Below are 13,457 nucleotides of genomic sequence, written 5' to 3'. Positions count from 1 at the left end.
TCCCTGTTCAGAGGGTATATGTAAAAAAAAAACAGATTTTTATAAATGCTTGATTCTAATACTTTTTATGTAAATGGATGGAAACAGGATGTTCAACGATTAAATTGGATGTATTATATATCAATCACTTACATTATCTGCAAGTGTACCATCTTGAAGCTCTGTTTGTTTCTTCAAACTAGCAGTCTTCTTTTGTTCAGCAGTAAGATCGGCATGGAGTGAGACTCGGCTTGCTTCAAGCTCTGATACTCTATCTGTCAAAACTAACTCTGATTGTGTCTTCTCTGCTAATCCAGCCTACATGAATTCAACAAGATCAAATGAAAATTTTATCAATAGCACGCAAAGTTTGAATCATTTTATACAAAAACATTCAATAATTAGAATGAACTGATTTTTTTCATATTAAATCAAAGTTATGCTGAAATAAGCATGTTTCAAACTATGTTATAATAATGGACACTGGATTAGTTAAAGAGTTTGTAGAATGCTATACAATAAATTAAAGACAAAATGTATTGAAAACTTCAGATATCAGGAAGCCATAGGTGTCAGAATGGCACGGTTTTGGATTCTGGACAATCTGATTCAGATTCTTGATGCACTAGTTCCCTTTGGTGGACATATGTCGTCACTACCAGGCCCCTCAGAAAGACCTTAAGCCCTCTGGTTGTTTGCTAACATGTGTCCATGCTTTCTTAGCAATCAAGTGAAAATCCCCACCAATCACATTTAACATATTCATTATGACTGTAATTAACAAGAAAGCAGTGCTGTTTTCATTAACTTTGCATTCAAAGCATTACTGCCATCATGCAGCAATTATTTTGCAGGAGCTCCCTAAACCATGTCTGAACAATCCTCATGGAACACTATTCTGCAATGATGACACACCTACCTTAGCTTCAACAAGCTGCATCTGAGTAGCATCAAGAACAGTGGTTAACTCTGAGACTTTAGCTTGCTCACAAGTCAGCTTGTTAGTCATCTCTTCTGTGAACTTGGTCTGAAAACATAGGAGAGAAAAATGCAAAGCAATCATAAAAATGATAATGGTTACATCACAAAAGTTTGGGACAGGATTAAAAAAGGAAAGTTTATTTATCAACATAACACTTTGTTTTATATTAGCAAAGGAAGAAGCTATACTGGAAGACAAAACCAGAAAATTGAAGATTGAATAAAAAAAAATGATATGGAGAAACAGAAAGATGGAGAACGGGAAGGGAAATGAAGGGAAAGAAAAGAGAAAAGAAGAAGGGTAGAAGGCACAGAGAGACAGACAAAATTGGAATGTTCAAACCTTTTCTTGTGCATGTTGTTCTTCTTGTTGTTTGATGATCTGTTCCTTGTCTTGCAGAGTAGTGTCTCGAGAATTCAAAGTTTCTTGAAGATTATTCTTTTCTTCCATCACCACTGTTAACTGAAATAAAATATAAATTCATTGATTTATTGTGAAGTATGGTTGAAAATTAAAAGTTTCTTGAAGATTATTCTTTTCTTCCGTCACCATTGTTAACTGAAATAAAATAAAAAGTGCAATTCTTTATTTATTGTGGAGTATCGTTGGCATTAAACTGGCTAGAAAAATAAAAAGTGGATGAGACAGAATAAAGATGAATGGTGTTCACCCAGACTGAGTCTATTTTATTATTCAAAGAAGAAAGTTGTCAAAATGTTTTGATTCTATGCTGTGATTAATCATAGCAAAGAAAACATTTATGTGATGACTTTTAATCTTTAAGGCTAATAGCAGAGAAAACCCCTGTAATATGATTAAAGTACAGCCATACTGTATAAGTACCTTGTAGATTGCTTCAAGAACTTACCTGATTTTGAAGTTGTGCATTAGAGGAATTAAGTTTTGATGCTACCTCCTCTCTCTCCTGCTGTAATCTTGATATTGTGGCTTTGCTTTCACCAATCGACTGCAATGGGGGAAATATGAATTTGGTAACATTTTTCATAGGATTAAGGTTGTTTCTAAAATTGGGGAATAAACAAAATACATAGATATTTTTTAAATAAAATATACATACAAGATGATTAAAACTCTGAAGAGGGACTAAGGTCAAAATTATATCATGAAATACAATATGTTTCTTGAAAAATTACTGAAGGAATGAAATTAAACATTTGAAACTGATTAAATAAAAGCTATTGATTCTGGCAGCATGTACTGAAAGGGCTCTCATAATCAATCTAATAAATAGTATTACTCTCTCCTCTATAATTTGAATGTGTCCCCCTTACCTTTTCACTATTTGTTTTGAGGTCTGATAACTCAGTAGACTTAGACTCCAGGCTTTCCATGGTGGAGCACAGTTCTTCTTTTGTTTTAGCTAAACTGCTGTTGGTGGAAGCTAATTGATCCTGAGTGCTTTGAAGAGAAGCTTCTGTCTGAGCTAGCTTAGACTCACATGATGTCAGATCTTTGAATGTCTAAAAAGAACAGTAACATGATATTGAGCATTATATCCTACATACATTAAATCATGTATGTGACCAAACATATTCTCACTATTTTGTGATGATGTTGGAAATGAAATGCCCACTGAAGAAAAATTGCTATTCCGTGCCATAAATGATGGAATAGTGCACTATTCCATCATTTATGTCAAAGATCATGATGGTGCAAGTACTACGCGTTCCGCGCGCTGAGCGCGTGGCATCAGAAAAAGTAGGTCATTCAGCGCAGCAGGGTTATCTCGATTCAGATTAAAAAAGGATGAACTACAAATACAAGAACTAGATTATCAAGATCTATTGCTCTAACTTATTAAAGTAAGATATAAAGCAATTTTGAAAGTATAGAGGGAATCATTCATCCTCGGTTGTACTGGCAAAATTACTATTTTTCCCTCGGGGCTTCACCCTTTGGGAAAAATAGTAATGCCAGTCCAACCTCGGATGAATAATTCCTGCCATATTTACTTAAAGCCTGGTATATTTGTCATGCTGCATAGTATTATCATAATCTGTATCATTGTAAAAAAATATGATCTAATTGCTTATCTAGATTAAGGCTATCTTTAGCTTTGGTAAATCTCCAAAGTGCATGTTACAATGCTCTTTCATAACTAAAACATTTATGATGTCAAGGATACTGAATTATGTTTTATTGGATAAAATTAATGATTTTTCATCAGAATCTATTTTGATAGGGTGACCAATGAAAATTGCTTATTTTTGTCCATTTTCTATAAAACCCCTTCTCAAGCATAGAATGTGCTAAAGATTTCAGGAAAACTCTTTGATTATAGCTTTAGTAAGTGATCAAAAGGCTATTTTTAAAAATTAGTCATTACTGAGACAAGGTGCTAGAAGCTAAATCTGAATTTAATGGCTCAGAAAACATCTATGACCATTAAACTTTTTTAATAATGGAATGTTAGATGATACTGACATTATTTACATACTGGCTCTTTACCAAATTAAGCTTTACACTGCTTTTAAGAAATAAAATATACACATACTTCCATTTTTCTGGTAACAACTGATGAGAGTGAATGTACCCATTATGATTTCTAATCAGTTTAATTACACTTACACTGATCAAAGTGAATTGATTAAGAAATGTTCAAGCACACAAGTGCATAGCCCAAATATATTCAAACTATAATGTAATTAAATTGTATATGACTATATGAGAAGATGAAGGTTTGGGCAATATCCTCTCTTATTATACAAAATTGTAATGTCCACTTCTGAACACAATATGTCGATACGTCATGGCAGGCAGAGCTATTTGAAAGACTTACCTTTTGAAATTGTTCAGTGATAAGATCAAGAGCTTTTTGTCTCTCAGTGACCACTGCTTGAATATTAGTTATCTTCTCATCCATCTCTACTTTCTGCGCATCTTTAGAAGCTTCAATTGATGACATCTGGCTGTCCTGTAACAGAGCGAAGAATTAATCAGCAACCAAGATATTAATCAATGAATCATGTAATAACATAAGAAAAAGGAAAGTGGGGACATGACATCAGCCCACCTAATGAATACTCATGAAGGCAAGCATATGATTGTTTTCATGAAATATTGCTTAACTTTAAAACTCAATAACTTTAATATTTGTGAATTTTCAGCAATTTGCTCTTTGAATTTTACCCTATATTATGTAGATATCTAATATTACTTTCAGCCTGAAGCACCCATTTAACAATAATACTGACAGGACTAATCTATTATCCAACTTATAAACAAATAATTATACAAATCATCATGAATTCTATCTTATCATAAAGATTTGTTATGATTGACCAGTATGACTAACCTTATTCTTCAGATCTGTTTGTAATAAGGAGTATTGATGTTGGCTGTTGGTCAGTTCACCTTTGACCTCTTGTATCTGTGTTTCAAGACCTTTGACCTGGTCCTTTGATGAAGTTAATTCTTCCTTGGTCTAAGAAAACAAAATCATTGAAATGGAAAAGAAAACTATGAAAATATAAACAATTACAACAGATAAGGGAAGGGTACAGGATTTGATAAAAGTACTTTGATACTTGTAAAGTTAATACAAAATATTAATGGAGGCTTCTTGTAGAGCACCAGTATCTGCATAAGATAGCTAGGTGCTCATTGCACTTGTTGATGTATGTTTAATAATTTCCAGCAAATGAATATATTCCTAAATAGAAACAAATATGATAAGATAAAGGCAATACTGAATTCCATAGTTCTGAATGAAAAAACCCATCACAAATAAAGTTAATTCACAAAGCATTTACAAGGCAGAGCTAAAAGTACATAGCAAAATGACTTTTTGATATAGAAAATTTGAAAATTTATTAATTGCTTTGTCTCAGGATTATCAAATAAAACAGAATACTAACAACTAAAAAGCCAATCATAAAGAGAGGTTTTTACTGTTATAATGGAACAATCATATTTACGCCTACCTGTTGGAGTAGTTGTTGGATCCTATCCATATCTTTCTGTTTATCTTCAAGAGCTGTTTGTGATGTTCTAAGATGACTCTCAAGATCAGCTCTCTGGGTAGCAAGGGACGCTTCAGCAGCATGTAATAATTCATTCTATAAAAAAAGGTAACATATCATGTCAGAGATTTATTTTAAAGCATGAGGAACCCTCATTAATTACATGCAATAATACGATTATTGAAAACTTAAAAGACATTGTTTCAGATCAGAACTCATAAAATATAAAAGTTGTTAACAAATGCTTTTTGTTCATTTTTTCTTCACATATTTAGCAACAAAACAAAAAAAGGCTCAGAGATAAGTAAAATTTTGTTGTCATGAACATCCTGCTCAATAAAAAAAAAAAAAACTTGGAAAAGAGATTTTTTTAAATCTAAGGGCTGAAATCTGTAAAACTACCGAAAAATGAAAGTGCAATCTTACTTTTGATTTGACTTCGGCTTCTGTAGCAACGAGTTTTTCCTGCGTGCTTGCAAACTTACTGGTTGTATCAGCAAGATTTGCCTCTGTCCTTTCTAGTTTGGATTTCTCAGATTCAAGTTGATTCTTGGTCTTAATATTAAGAATATAGAGCAAAAATTTGCATTTAGAAGCTAAATGTTACAAGGAAAATAATGTTTATTCTTTACATTATCTTTACTGCATGTACAATGGTAATAATGGTAGAACTAATTTGTAAGAAAACTGCATTCATCATACTACCATATAAAACAATATTTATAAGTAACCATTGACCCCCCCCCCAAAAAAAAAAAAAAAAATTGTATCAGGATAGCCTTTAAATTGTACATGAAAAGTGACATCTTGAATCTTTTACACATTCTAACATTATTATCCACATAAATAACTCAAATAAAACTGGTTCCTCTGTCACAAAATTCATGAATATGGATCAGATTGAAATGAATCATTGAAAACATGCGTTTCTAGACTAAACTAAGAAGATTGATTATAAGTCTTACCTCTTTGAGCTGTTTATAAAGCTGTTCAGTTTTCTCATGATGTTCCTCAGCCTGTGTTTCTTTACTTGCATTCAAATCAGATACTTCCTTTTGGAAAGCATCCTATGATGTACATAGAAATGAGAAATGATGTCATAACAACTATACAGTGCGTATCAAAAAAAGTTTACACTTTGAAAAAGCCCTGGGAGGCTGGGAATTAAAAAATATACAACATGTGGGTAATTTGTTCACATATAATCTTGGGTTTGGGTCTCATCTATCCAATGAAAGTAAAAGTTTTGACAGAATGTTACACTCGAGTGAGCACTGTCCATTTTTGTAATGCTCGCAGAAATCTGTTTGCGCAGAAATGCTTGTTTTCACGCTGTGTCAAGGGGAAAGGGCGAATTCAAACTTACCCTGCGAAACATTTCTCATACATTTCCCTCCCACTTTTAGTCAATTGAATAAAACGGATACATTCAAGCATTTTGTAGCAATTTTGCCATCCAAATTGAAATTTCAAGCACAACCTTTACCATTTTTGTGCCAGCTGGATCTGAGGACATAACTGAATCTGAACAAAAGTTTATATCAGACATCTCCAGCATTTTCACTAAGGTTTCATCATTTAAAGTGGGTTTACATTTCATTTAATACTTGTTTCTCCACACTTTTCCCAAGCTTGACAATGATTAACAAAATGAAAATCAAGCCTAAGCCATTTCATGTAAATCACAGCTCAGTGTAAAGCAAATATCGTCACAATGGCCTTGGTGTGTGGGGGAGTGGGGTGGGGCGCCATGCACTCTTCGAAGTGTTTTGGGCAATGAAACAAGTTTAAAAAGGTAAAAAATATCTTCAAATCAATTGAACTAGCTAAATTCCATGTGTTCTTCATGATTAAGGTCTACTTTTATTCGCATAACTATTTCAAAGTTCTGCGTAAATCATTTTTCATTAACTTTTCAAAAGTAAGTGGTGCTCACTCAAGCGGAAATATTTTTCGACAGTTATATCGTCATTTGCTTAAATGGATCTGTACCAATGTTAAAATGTGGAAAAATCTTCAGGATATTACAAATGTATAATTTTACAGGACTTTTTCTAAGTGTAAACTTTTTTTGATACGCACTGTATATATTGCACAACTGTATGTGAAAAGTTGAGTTTCACAACAAAATTAGCCTTGATTGGCGGTTCCACTAATAACATGACTGACATATTATAGCATTATCATTTATATCATATGATACCTACTGGTGGCTCTGGTATATTACAGTGAATCATTGTACAAAAACAGTTGTCAAGAAAAAAAGTGTGACATGTATTCTAAATCATTATTCAAAGGGAATAGAAAAAAAAGGACTTACTACTTCTTCTTTAAGTTGCTGAATGACAGTTTCAACCCCTTCTCCTGCCTGAATCTATATCAGAGAAAAAAACAACATATGAGAATGAATACTATCTTTATCATCTATGGTGCTCTACTTCTCTTTAATAATGTAATGCTTTGACTTAAAGTTAGGTAGGAAAACAAATTTGGGTGAAATCCTTTACTATGATTGGCTAAAAGGATCTGTTACTATGATTACTATCAATGATTTATAACTTTTCAGAGATGACAACGTCTATTGCGATAGTGCCATGGGGTTGTTTCACAAAGAAAAGTCTGTGTGTGTGTGGTATATTATGCATTGTCCCATTTGTCAGATGATGATCATAGGCTACTGCATAATAATCAATTAAACTGCATGTTACATATCATGTGCATTCACTCAAACATGACTTTTAATCAGACTGTAACTCTTTGTCAAACATCCCTATCTAATTTTTTTTCAACCAAGACAAGGAATGTAACTTCAATGTAACTTCAGATTTTAATTGATTTGCATGAATTGCTTTAAAAGAGTGAGAAGATTTGGACTTACCTGTGATATAAGATCTGTTTTCTCTGCTTCCATTTTGTCATTAACCTCTTTTTGCTTCCGAATTGCACTCTCCAAATCTGATATTTTAACATCTCTGAAAATAAATATTCATACAGTGAAAACGAAGCAACATCAAATAACTGTAAAAAAGCGATGTCATACATCTCTTTCAACACTATCCAAATTTTACTTATATTACCACAAATGCGACATAGATGAAGCAATGTAATATATTCTTATTAGTTATAGCACTCTTGAGAATATAAAATGTATAAATTCACCAAGTAGAATGTCTTTTAATGATTGAATTGTCTTATACCTTTCTGAAAGATTTCTTGTATTTTCCTCTAATAGGGCCTCTTTGTCTCTTAGTTGGGACCCCAGGTCATCACTACGGTTACTCTCTTCTTCATACTGGTGTTTGGTTGTATCAAGCTGCTGTTGTAGAGAATTCACTAAACCCTGTTGTTCTTTCAAAGCTTCCTCAATCTGAAAAAAGTCAATAAAAACATAAAAATATAACACACAAATACAGAATATAATTGATCCCAGGTATTAAGCACCTACAGTACCATACTCTGAACGTCTTCGCCTCCTGAAATTGCCATCACTCAGTCACAGACGTACAAGAGGTGACATGATTGACGTGTACAAATATCTGCATGGTTACTATGATACAAGTTCTGAGCTTTTCTGTCTGAGAAATGGTGGTAAAACACGTGGTCATTCCTTAAAGCTAGAGAAAAGATATTCACGTCTCGATGTGCGTAAGTTTTTCTTTGCTAACCGAGTGATAGATGTGTGGAACAGTCTCCCAGAAGATGTAGTTACTGCTTTCAGTGATTGCATTTAAGAATAGACTAGATAAGCATTGGGAGAAGATTGCCTATGATTATGAGTAATTTTCGATTCTCGTGTGTTTTCATGGAATTTTTTGCTGGCTACGATACCCCTGCCAACCCTCCCTGCCAACATAAGTAGCGCATCTAATTTTGTCTGAAGGAGAGCAGCAATAGACATACTACATTGATCGATGAACAGGCTTAGTCCTACAATATCGTTGGAGAAAACTAAACTAAACTAAGAATATACATGAATGATTGAGTGAGTTTATTGCCAAAGAAAACAAGATGAAATTCATAACAGAGCAGATTTGTTACACATATGTGTGGGAAAAGGACTCTAGAGAAAAAGCAGATAAATATGGATAAATCTATGATTTAACCCTAAAAGAGCCAGGTTATTTGGACCCATCTCACCTCCTGAGATCTCGGCCGTCAATCGCACGGTGGTAGTGTGCGATAAAATCTACAAGGCTGTATGATTAATTTTTCTGAAAAAATAAGATTTTTTTTAAATTAATTAATTATGCTAATTAATGCATGAAATACAACATTTGCTCTAATTAGCTTATTATTGCCAAAAATTGCTAATTTTTTATTCACAGACTCTTTGTAGGATTCTGATCAAATGTACATCAAAAAAAATTTGGTATCGCAAAATTTTTCAATGTATTTTATTGTTTTTTTAATTTCTTATGTATTTTTGTGTTTTTTTACTTTGTTTTTATTGTTTTTTTGATGGAAATTGTTGCAGACTTAATTCTGATCATAAACAAGACAAAATGAATTAATTCTAATCAGTAAAAGTAGAAATAATGATATATTTATGAATTTTGGCTAAATACACAATTTGCATTGGATTTGTACATGAATTCACGTTTTTGAGCAATTTTGCGTAATTTTGTAACCGCCTACCTGGGCATCGCAAATTTGGTCTCAAAAGTTGCGCGAGACTTGAAAGTAAAAAGTCAGCGAGCGGCACGGTCAAAAAATTCCGCGTGGCGGATTAATCACGAAAAATGTCGAGGGGGGGCGGATTCCGCCCCCCCCCCCCCCGGGCCTTTCAGGGTTAACTGGTTTAGAAAATGATGATGGTGAATTATGTTTATAAGGTATCATTACCCGTATCAGACATCTGAGCTGGTCATTTACAAAACCGTATTGCCCTAGATTTCATAAATATCGGGAAGGGATAGGTATATTATTTGTATTTTCCTCTGTCTTTCTGCGTGTACTAAATTTGCGTGGAGAGCTACACAAAATAAACCTTTGTATTTTCCCTGGTCTCACCTCCAGGCATCTGAGGGCACGTAGAAAGAGATACTTGTCATATTGATCAGCGCAGCACAATATATGTCATAATGTCAATACTGCAATATTGCAAATAGGACACAATTGTTTAGCTTTAATAGAGGCACAGTCTGCTCAATATGAAAAAACAAGTGGAATGCCTCTGGCCGTCTCACCTGCATCACGCGATTCAATATAGCAGCAGTGCTGATTTTGAAAACTACTATAACTCGCACAAGATGTTCAGTGATACTTGGTTACTCTTATTTCCACGTTTTATGAACTAGACCAATACACTTATAGAGATACAGTGTATGATGGCAATTCAACAAATACCCCCAACGTGGCCAAAGTTCTTTGACCTTACATGACCTTTGACCTTGATCATGTGACCTGAAACTCGCACAGGATGTTCAGTGATACTTGATTACTATTATGTCAAAGTTTTATGAACTAGACCAACACACTTTCAAATTTATGATGGTAATTCAACAGATACCCCCAATTCGGCCAAAGTTCATTGACCCTAAATGACCTTTGACCTTGATCATGTGACCTGAAACTTGCACAGGATGTTCAGTATACAAATGATGCATGGGTTAGAGTGGGTCAGTAGGAACTGTGTGCACAAGGTAACTTTGGCATGGTTTAACCCACGAGGCGCAGCCGAGTGGGTTTAGACCATAATGCCAAAGTTACCGCGTGCACACAGTTCCACTGACCCACGAAAGAAACCCATGCATCATCTGTTTTATAGAATGGAAAAATTTTATTGAATAAACCACAAAAATTAATGATTTACCGGATGCATGATAATTTCATGCGTCCAGTAAATTCAATTTACTGGACGCATGAAAATATTTACTGGACGCATGATTTTTTTTACTGGACGCATGATTTTTTACCGGATGCATGAAAATTCCAAAATGTAATGCAGACCCTTTGATAACCCTGGAAAACATAAATATGTATGCCTAACTTGATAATATGTTGGCACAAAGGCATCATTATACCCAAAATGCCATATACAGCTTTGCATTGACTAGATCTATGACTATGAGGCAGCCATAGCTGTGTGTGGCCAGTGCCTACGGCTGCCTGGGCCCGCACTGGAGATTTGGCTGTGCACAGCCAGCCCGGCCCAGGGCAGTGCCAGTAGATCTATAAACGTTAGATCGTATGTCTGGACTTCTCAACTAACGAGTATGCAGGCAGTTTTAATCCCTATGACAATTACGGTAACGTATTTGTACTTACAGATCATTTTGCATCCTTTATTTGATTCATTCTGCCTTGATCGAAAATTCAAAATTTTGACGTAAACAAGCGTAACAGTACATGCGCGATGACATCACAATGACCTTTTCGGACGATAGCTTGTTTACAGTGGATATCGTTTGATTATCGGGATATCGTTCATGCAGCCCAGTAAAAATTCTTGCATTGCTCTCAACCAATCAGATTGCAGGGATTTTCCCATCCATTCTATAATAATACTTGATTACTATTATGTCCAAGTTTCATGAATCAGATCCATAAACTTTCAAAGTTATGATGGTAATTCAACAGATACCCCCAATTCGGCCAAAGTTCATTGACCCTAAATGACCTTTGACCTTGGTCATGTGATGTGAAACTCATGCAGGATGTTCAGTGATACTTGATTAACCTTATGTATAAGTTTCATGAACTAGGTCCATATATTTTCTAAGTTATGATGACATTTCAAAAACTTAACCTTAGGTTAAGATTTTGATGTTGATTCCCCCAACATGGTCTAAGTTCATTGACCCTAAATGACCTTTGACCTTGGTCATGTGACATGAAACTCAGGCAGGATGTTCAGTAATACTTGATTAACCTTATGGCCAAGTTTCATGAACTAGGTCCATATACTTTCTAAGTTATGCTGTCATTTCAAAAACTTAACCTCAGGTTAAGATTTGGTGTTGACGCCGCCGCCGCCGCCGCCGTCGCCGTCGGAAAAGCGGCGCCTATAGTCTCACTCTGCTATGCAGGTGAGACAAAAACCGAATCATATTCTTAAAGGGTAAAATATGTCAATTTTCACGATTTTGCTCGAGATGTCTGATTCGGATAATAATAAAAATATTGACTGGCTCTTCTTTCGAGAAACATCAAATATATTGCCCTCGTCCAAAGACTTGGGCCAATATGATTCTATTGAGGGCAATATACTAGGCGTTCCCCTCAAGGCCAGTCAATATTATATAATTATGACTCAATTTGCTGTGCTCTTATTTGAGAGGTTTTTAAAAGACTGTAACTCAATTATAACTTACTTTACTATGCTCTAGTTTGAGAGATGTTAGCCTTTGTTCAGTCTGTCTGATTTGATCTTCACCAGATAGTCTACTCTCAGATAAATTTTTCCGGAGTCTTTCCATCTCACCGTCTCTGTCATCGATGGATGCTTGGAGCTATGTAAGGCAAGGTACAAAATACATAGAGCAGCATGTAATCACAAATAATGTTTATTTTCTCTTAAGTGATGGTGAACCATGTATCATGAACAACAAGACAAAAGCAATTTTGCGTCTCGCCAACTTATGAAAATGACCAGAAATATCGTGATTTGCGAGGGCACGCAAGAGAATTATATCGAAACTGCATTGTGAAATGACTGGGATGGAATAACACTTGTCATAAGAGCCTTACACGTAAACTTAAATGTTGACCTGAAAATGACCTTACCATGTGACCTCCGACTGCAGCATAACATGCAGGTCCCCCAAGTCCATCTACCATCCAAGTTTGGTTGAAAAGCGACTTACGGATGCGGAGTTAGGTGTCATAAGAGACTCTTGCATGTAAACTATAACGTTGACCTGAAAATGACCTTTGACCTTACCATGTGACCTCTGACTGCAGCATAACATGCAGGTCCCCCAAGTCCATCTACCATCCAAGTTTGGTTGAAAAGTGACTTATGGTTGGGTAGTTAGGTGTCATAAGAGAGTCTTGCATGTAAACTTTAACGTTGACCTGAAAATGACCTTTGACCTTACCATGTGACCTCCGACTGCAGCATAACATGTAGGTCCCCCAAGTCCATCTACCATCCAAATTTGGTTAAAATGCGACTTACGGTTGCAGAGTTAGGTGTCATAAGAGAGTCTTGCATGTAAACTTTAATGTTGACCTGAAAATGACCTTTGACATTATCATGTGACCTCCGACTGCAGCATAACATGCAGGTCCCCCAAGTCCATCTACCATCCAAGTTTGGTTGAAAAGTGACTTTCGGTTGCGGAGTTAGGTGTCATAAGAGAGTCTTGCATGTAAACTTTAACGTTGACCTGAAAATGACCTTTGACCTTACCATGTGACCTCTGACTGCAGCATAACATGCAGGTCCCCCAAGTCCATCTACCATCCAAGTTTGGTTAAAATGCGACTTACGGTTGCGGAGTTAGGTATCATAAGAGTCTTGCATGTAAACTTTAACGTTGACCTGAAAATGACCTTTGACCTTACCATGT

General features: G+C 35.1%; 1 protein-coding gene across 3 annotated transcripts in view; it reads right to left on the bottom strand.

Annotated features, from left to right (window-relative positions):
- The window catches only part of LOC129256739 (early endosome antigen 1-like), a 50,634-nt gene that overhangs the window by 22,725 nt on the left and 14,452 nt on the right, over nt 1-13,457 (bottom strand). For all 3 annotated transcript variants that reach the window (XM_064097679.1, XM_064097681.1, XM_064097680.1), the window contains 14 exons: nt 12,258-12,395; nt 8,142-8,311; nt 7,823-7,916; nt 7,265-7,318; nt 5,910-6,011; nt 5,371-5,499; nt 4,906-5,040; nt 4,278-4,406; nt 3,762-3,896; nt 2,254-2,442; nt 1,830-1,928; nt 1,304-1,423; nt 899-1,006; nt 133-297 (listed from right to left, as the gene is read on the bottom strand). In XM_064097679.1, the coding sequence (XP_063953749.1) occupies nt 133-297; nt 899-1,006; nt 1,304-1,423; nt 1,830-1,928; nt 2,254-2,442; nt 3,762-3,896; nt 4,278-4,406; nt 4,906-5,040; nt 5,371-5,499; nt 5,910-6,011; nt 7,265-7,318; nt 7,823-7,916; nt 8,142-8,311; nt 12,258-12,395 (1,767 nt within the window). The remainder of the gene's footprint in view (nt 1-132; nt 298-898; nt 1,007-1,303; nt 1,424-1,829; nt 1,929-2,253; nt 2,443-3,761; nt 3,897-4,277; nt 4,407-4,905; nt 5,041-5,370; nt 5,500-5,909; nt 6,012-7,264; nt 7,319-7,822; nt 7,917-8,141; nt 8,312-12,257; nt 12,396-13,457) is intronic.

This window comes from Lytechinus pictus, chromosome 3, assembly GCF_037042905.1.
Source record: "Lytechinus pictus isolate F3 Inbred chromosome 3, Lp3.0, whole genome shotgun sequence".
NCBI lineage: Eukaryota > Metazoa > Echinodermata > Echinoidea > Temnopleuroida > Toxopneustidae > Lytechinus > Lytechinus pictus.
The sequence above is the reverse complement of the archived record's forward strand: the minus strand, read 5'-3'. Positions and strand labels throughout refer to the sequence as shown.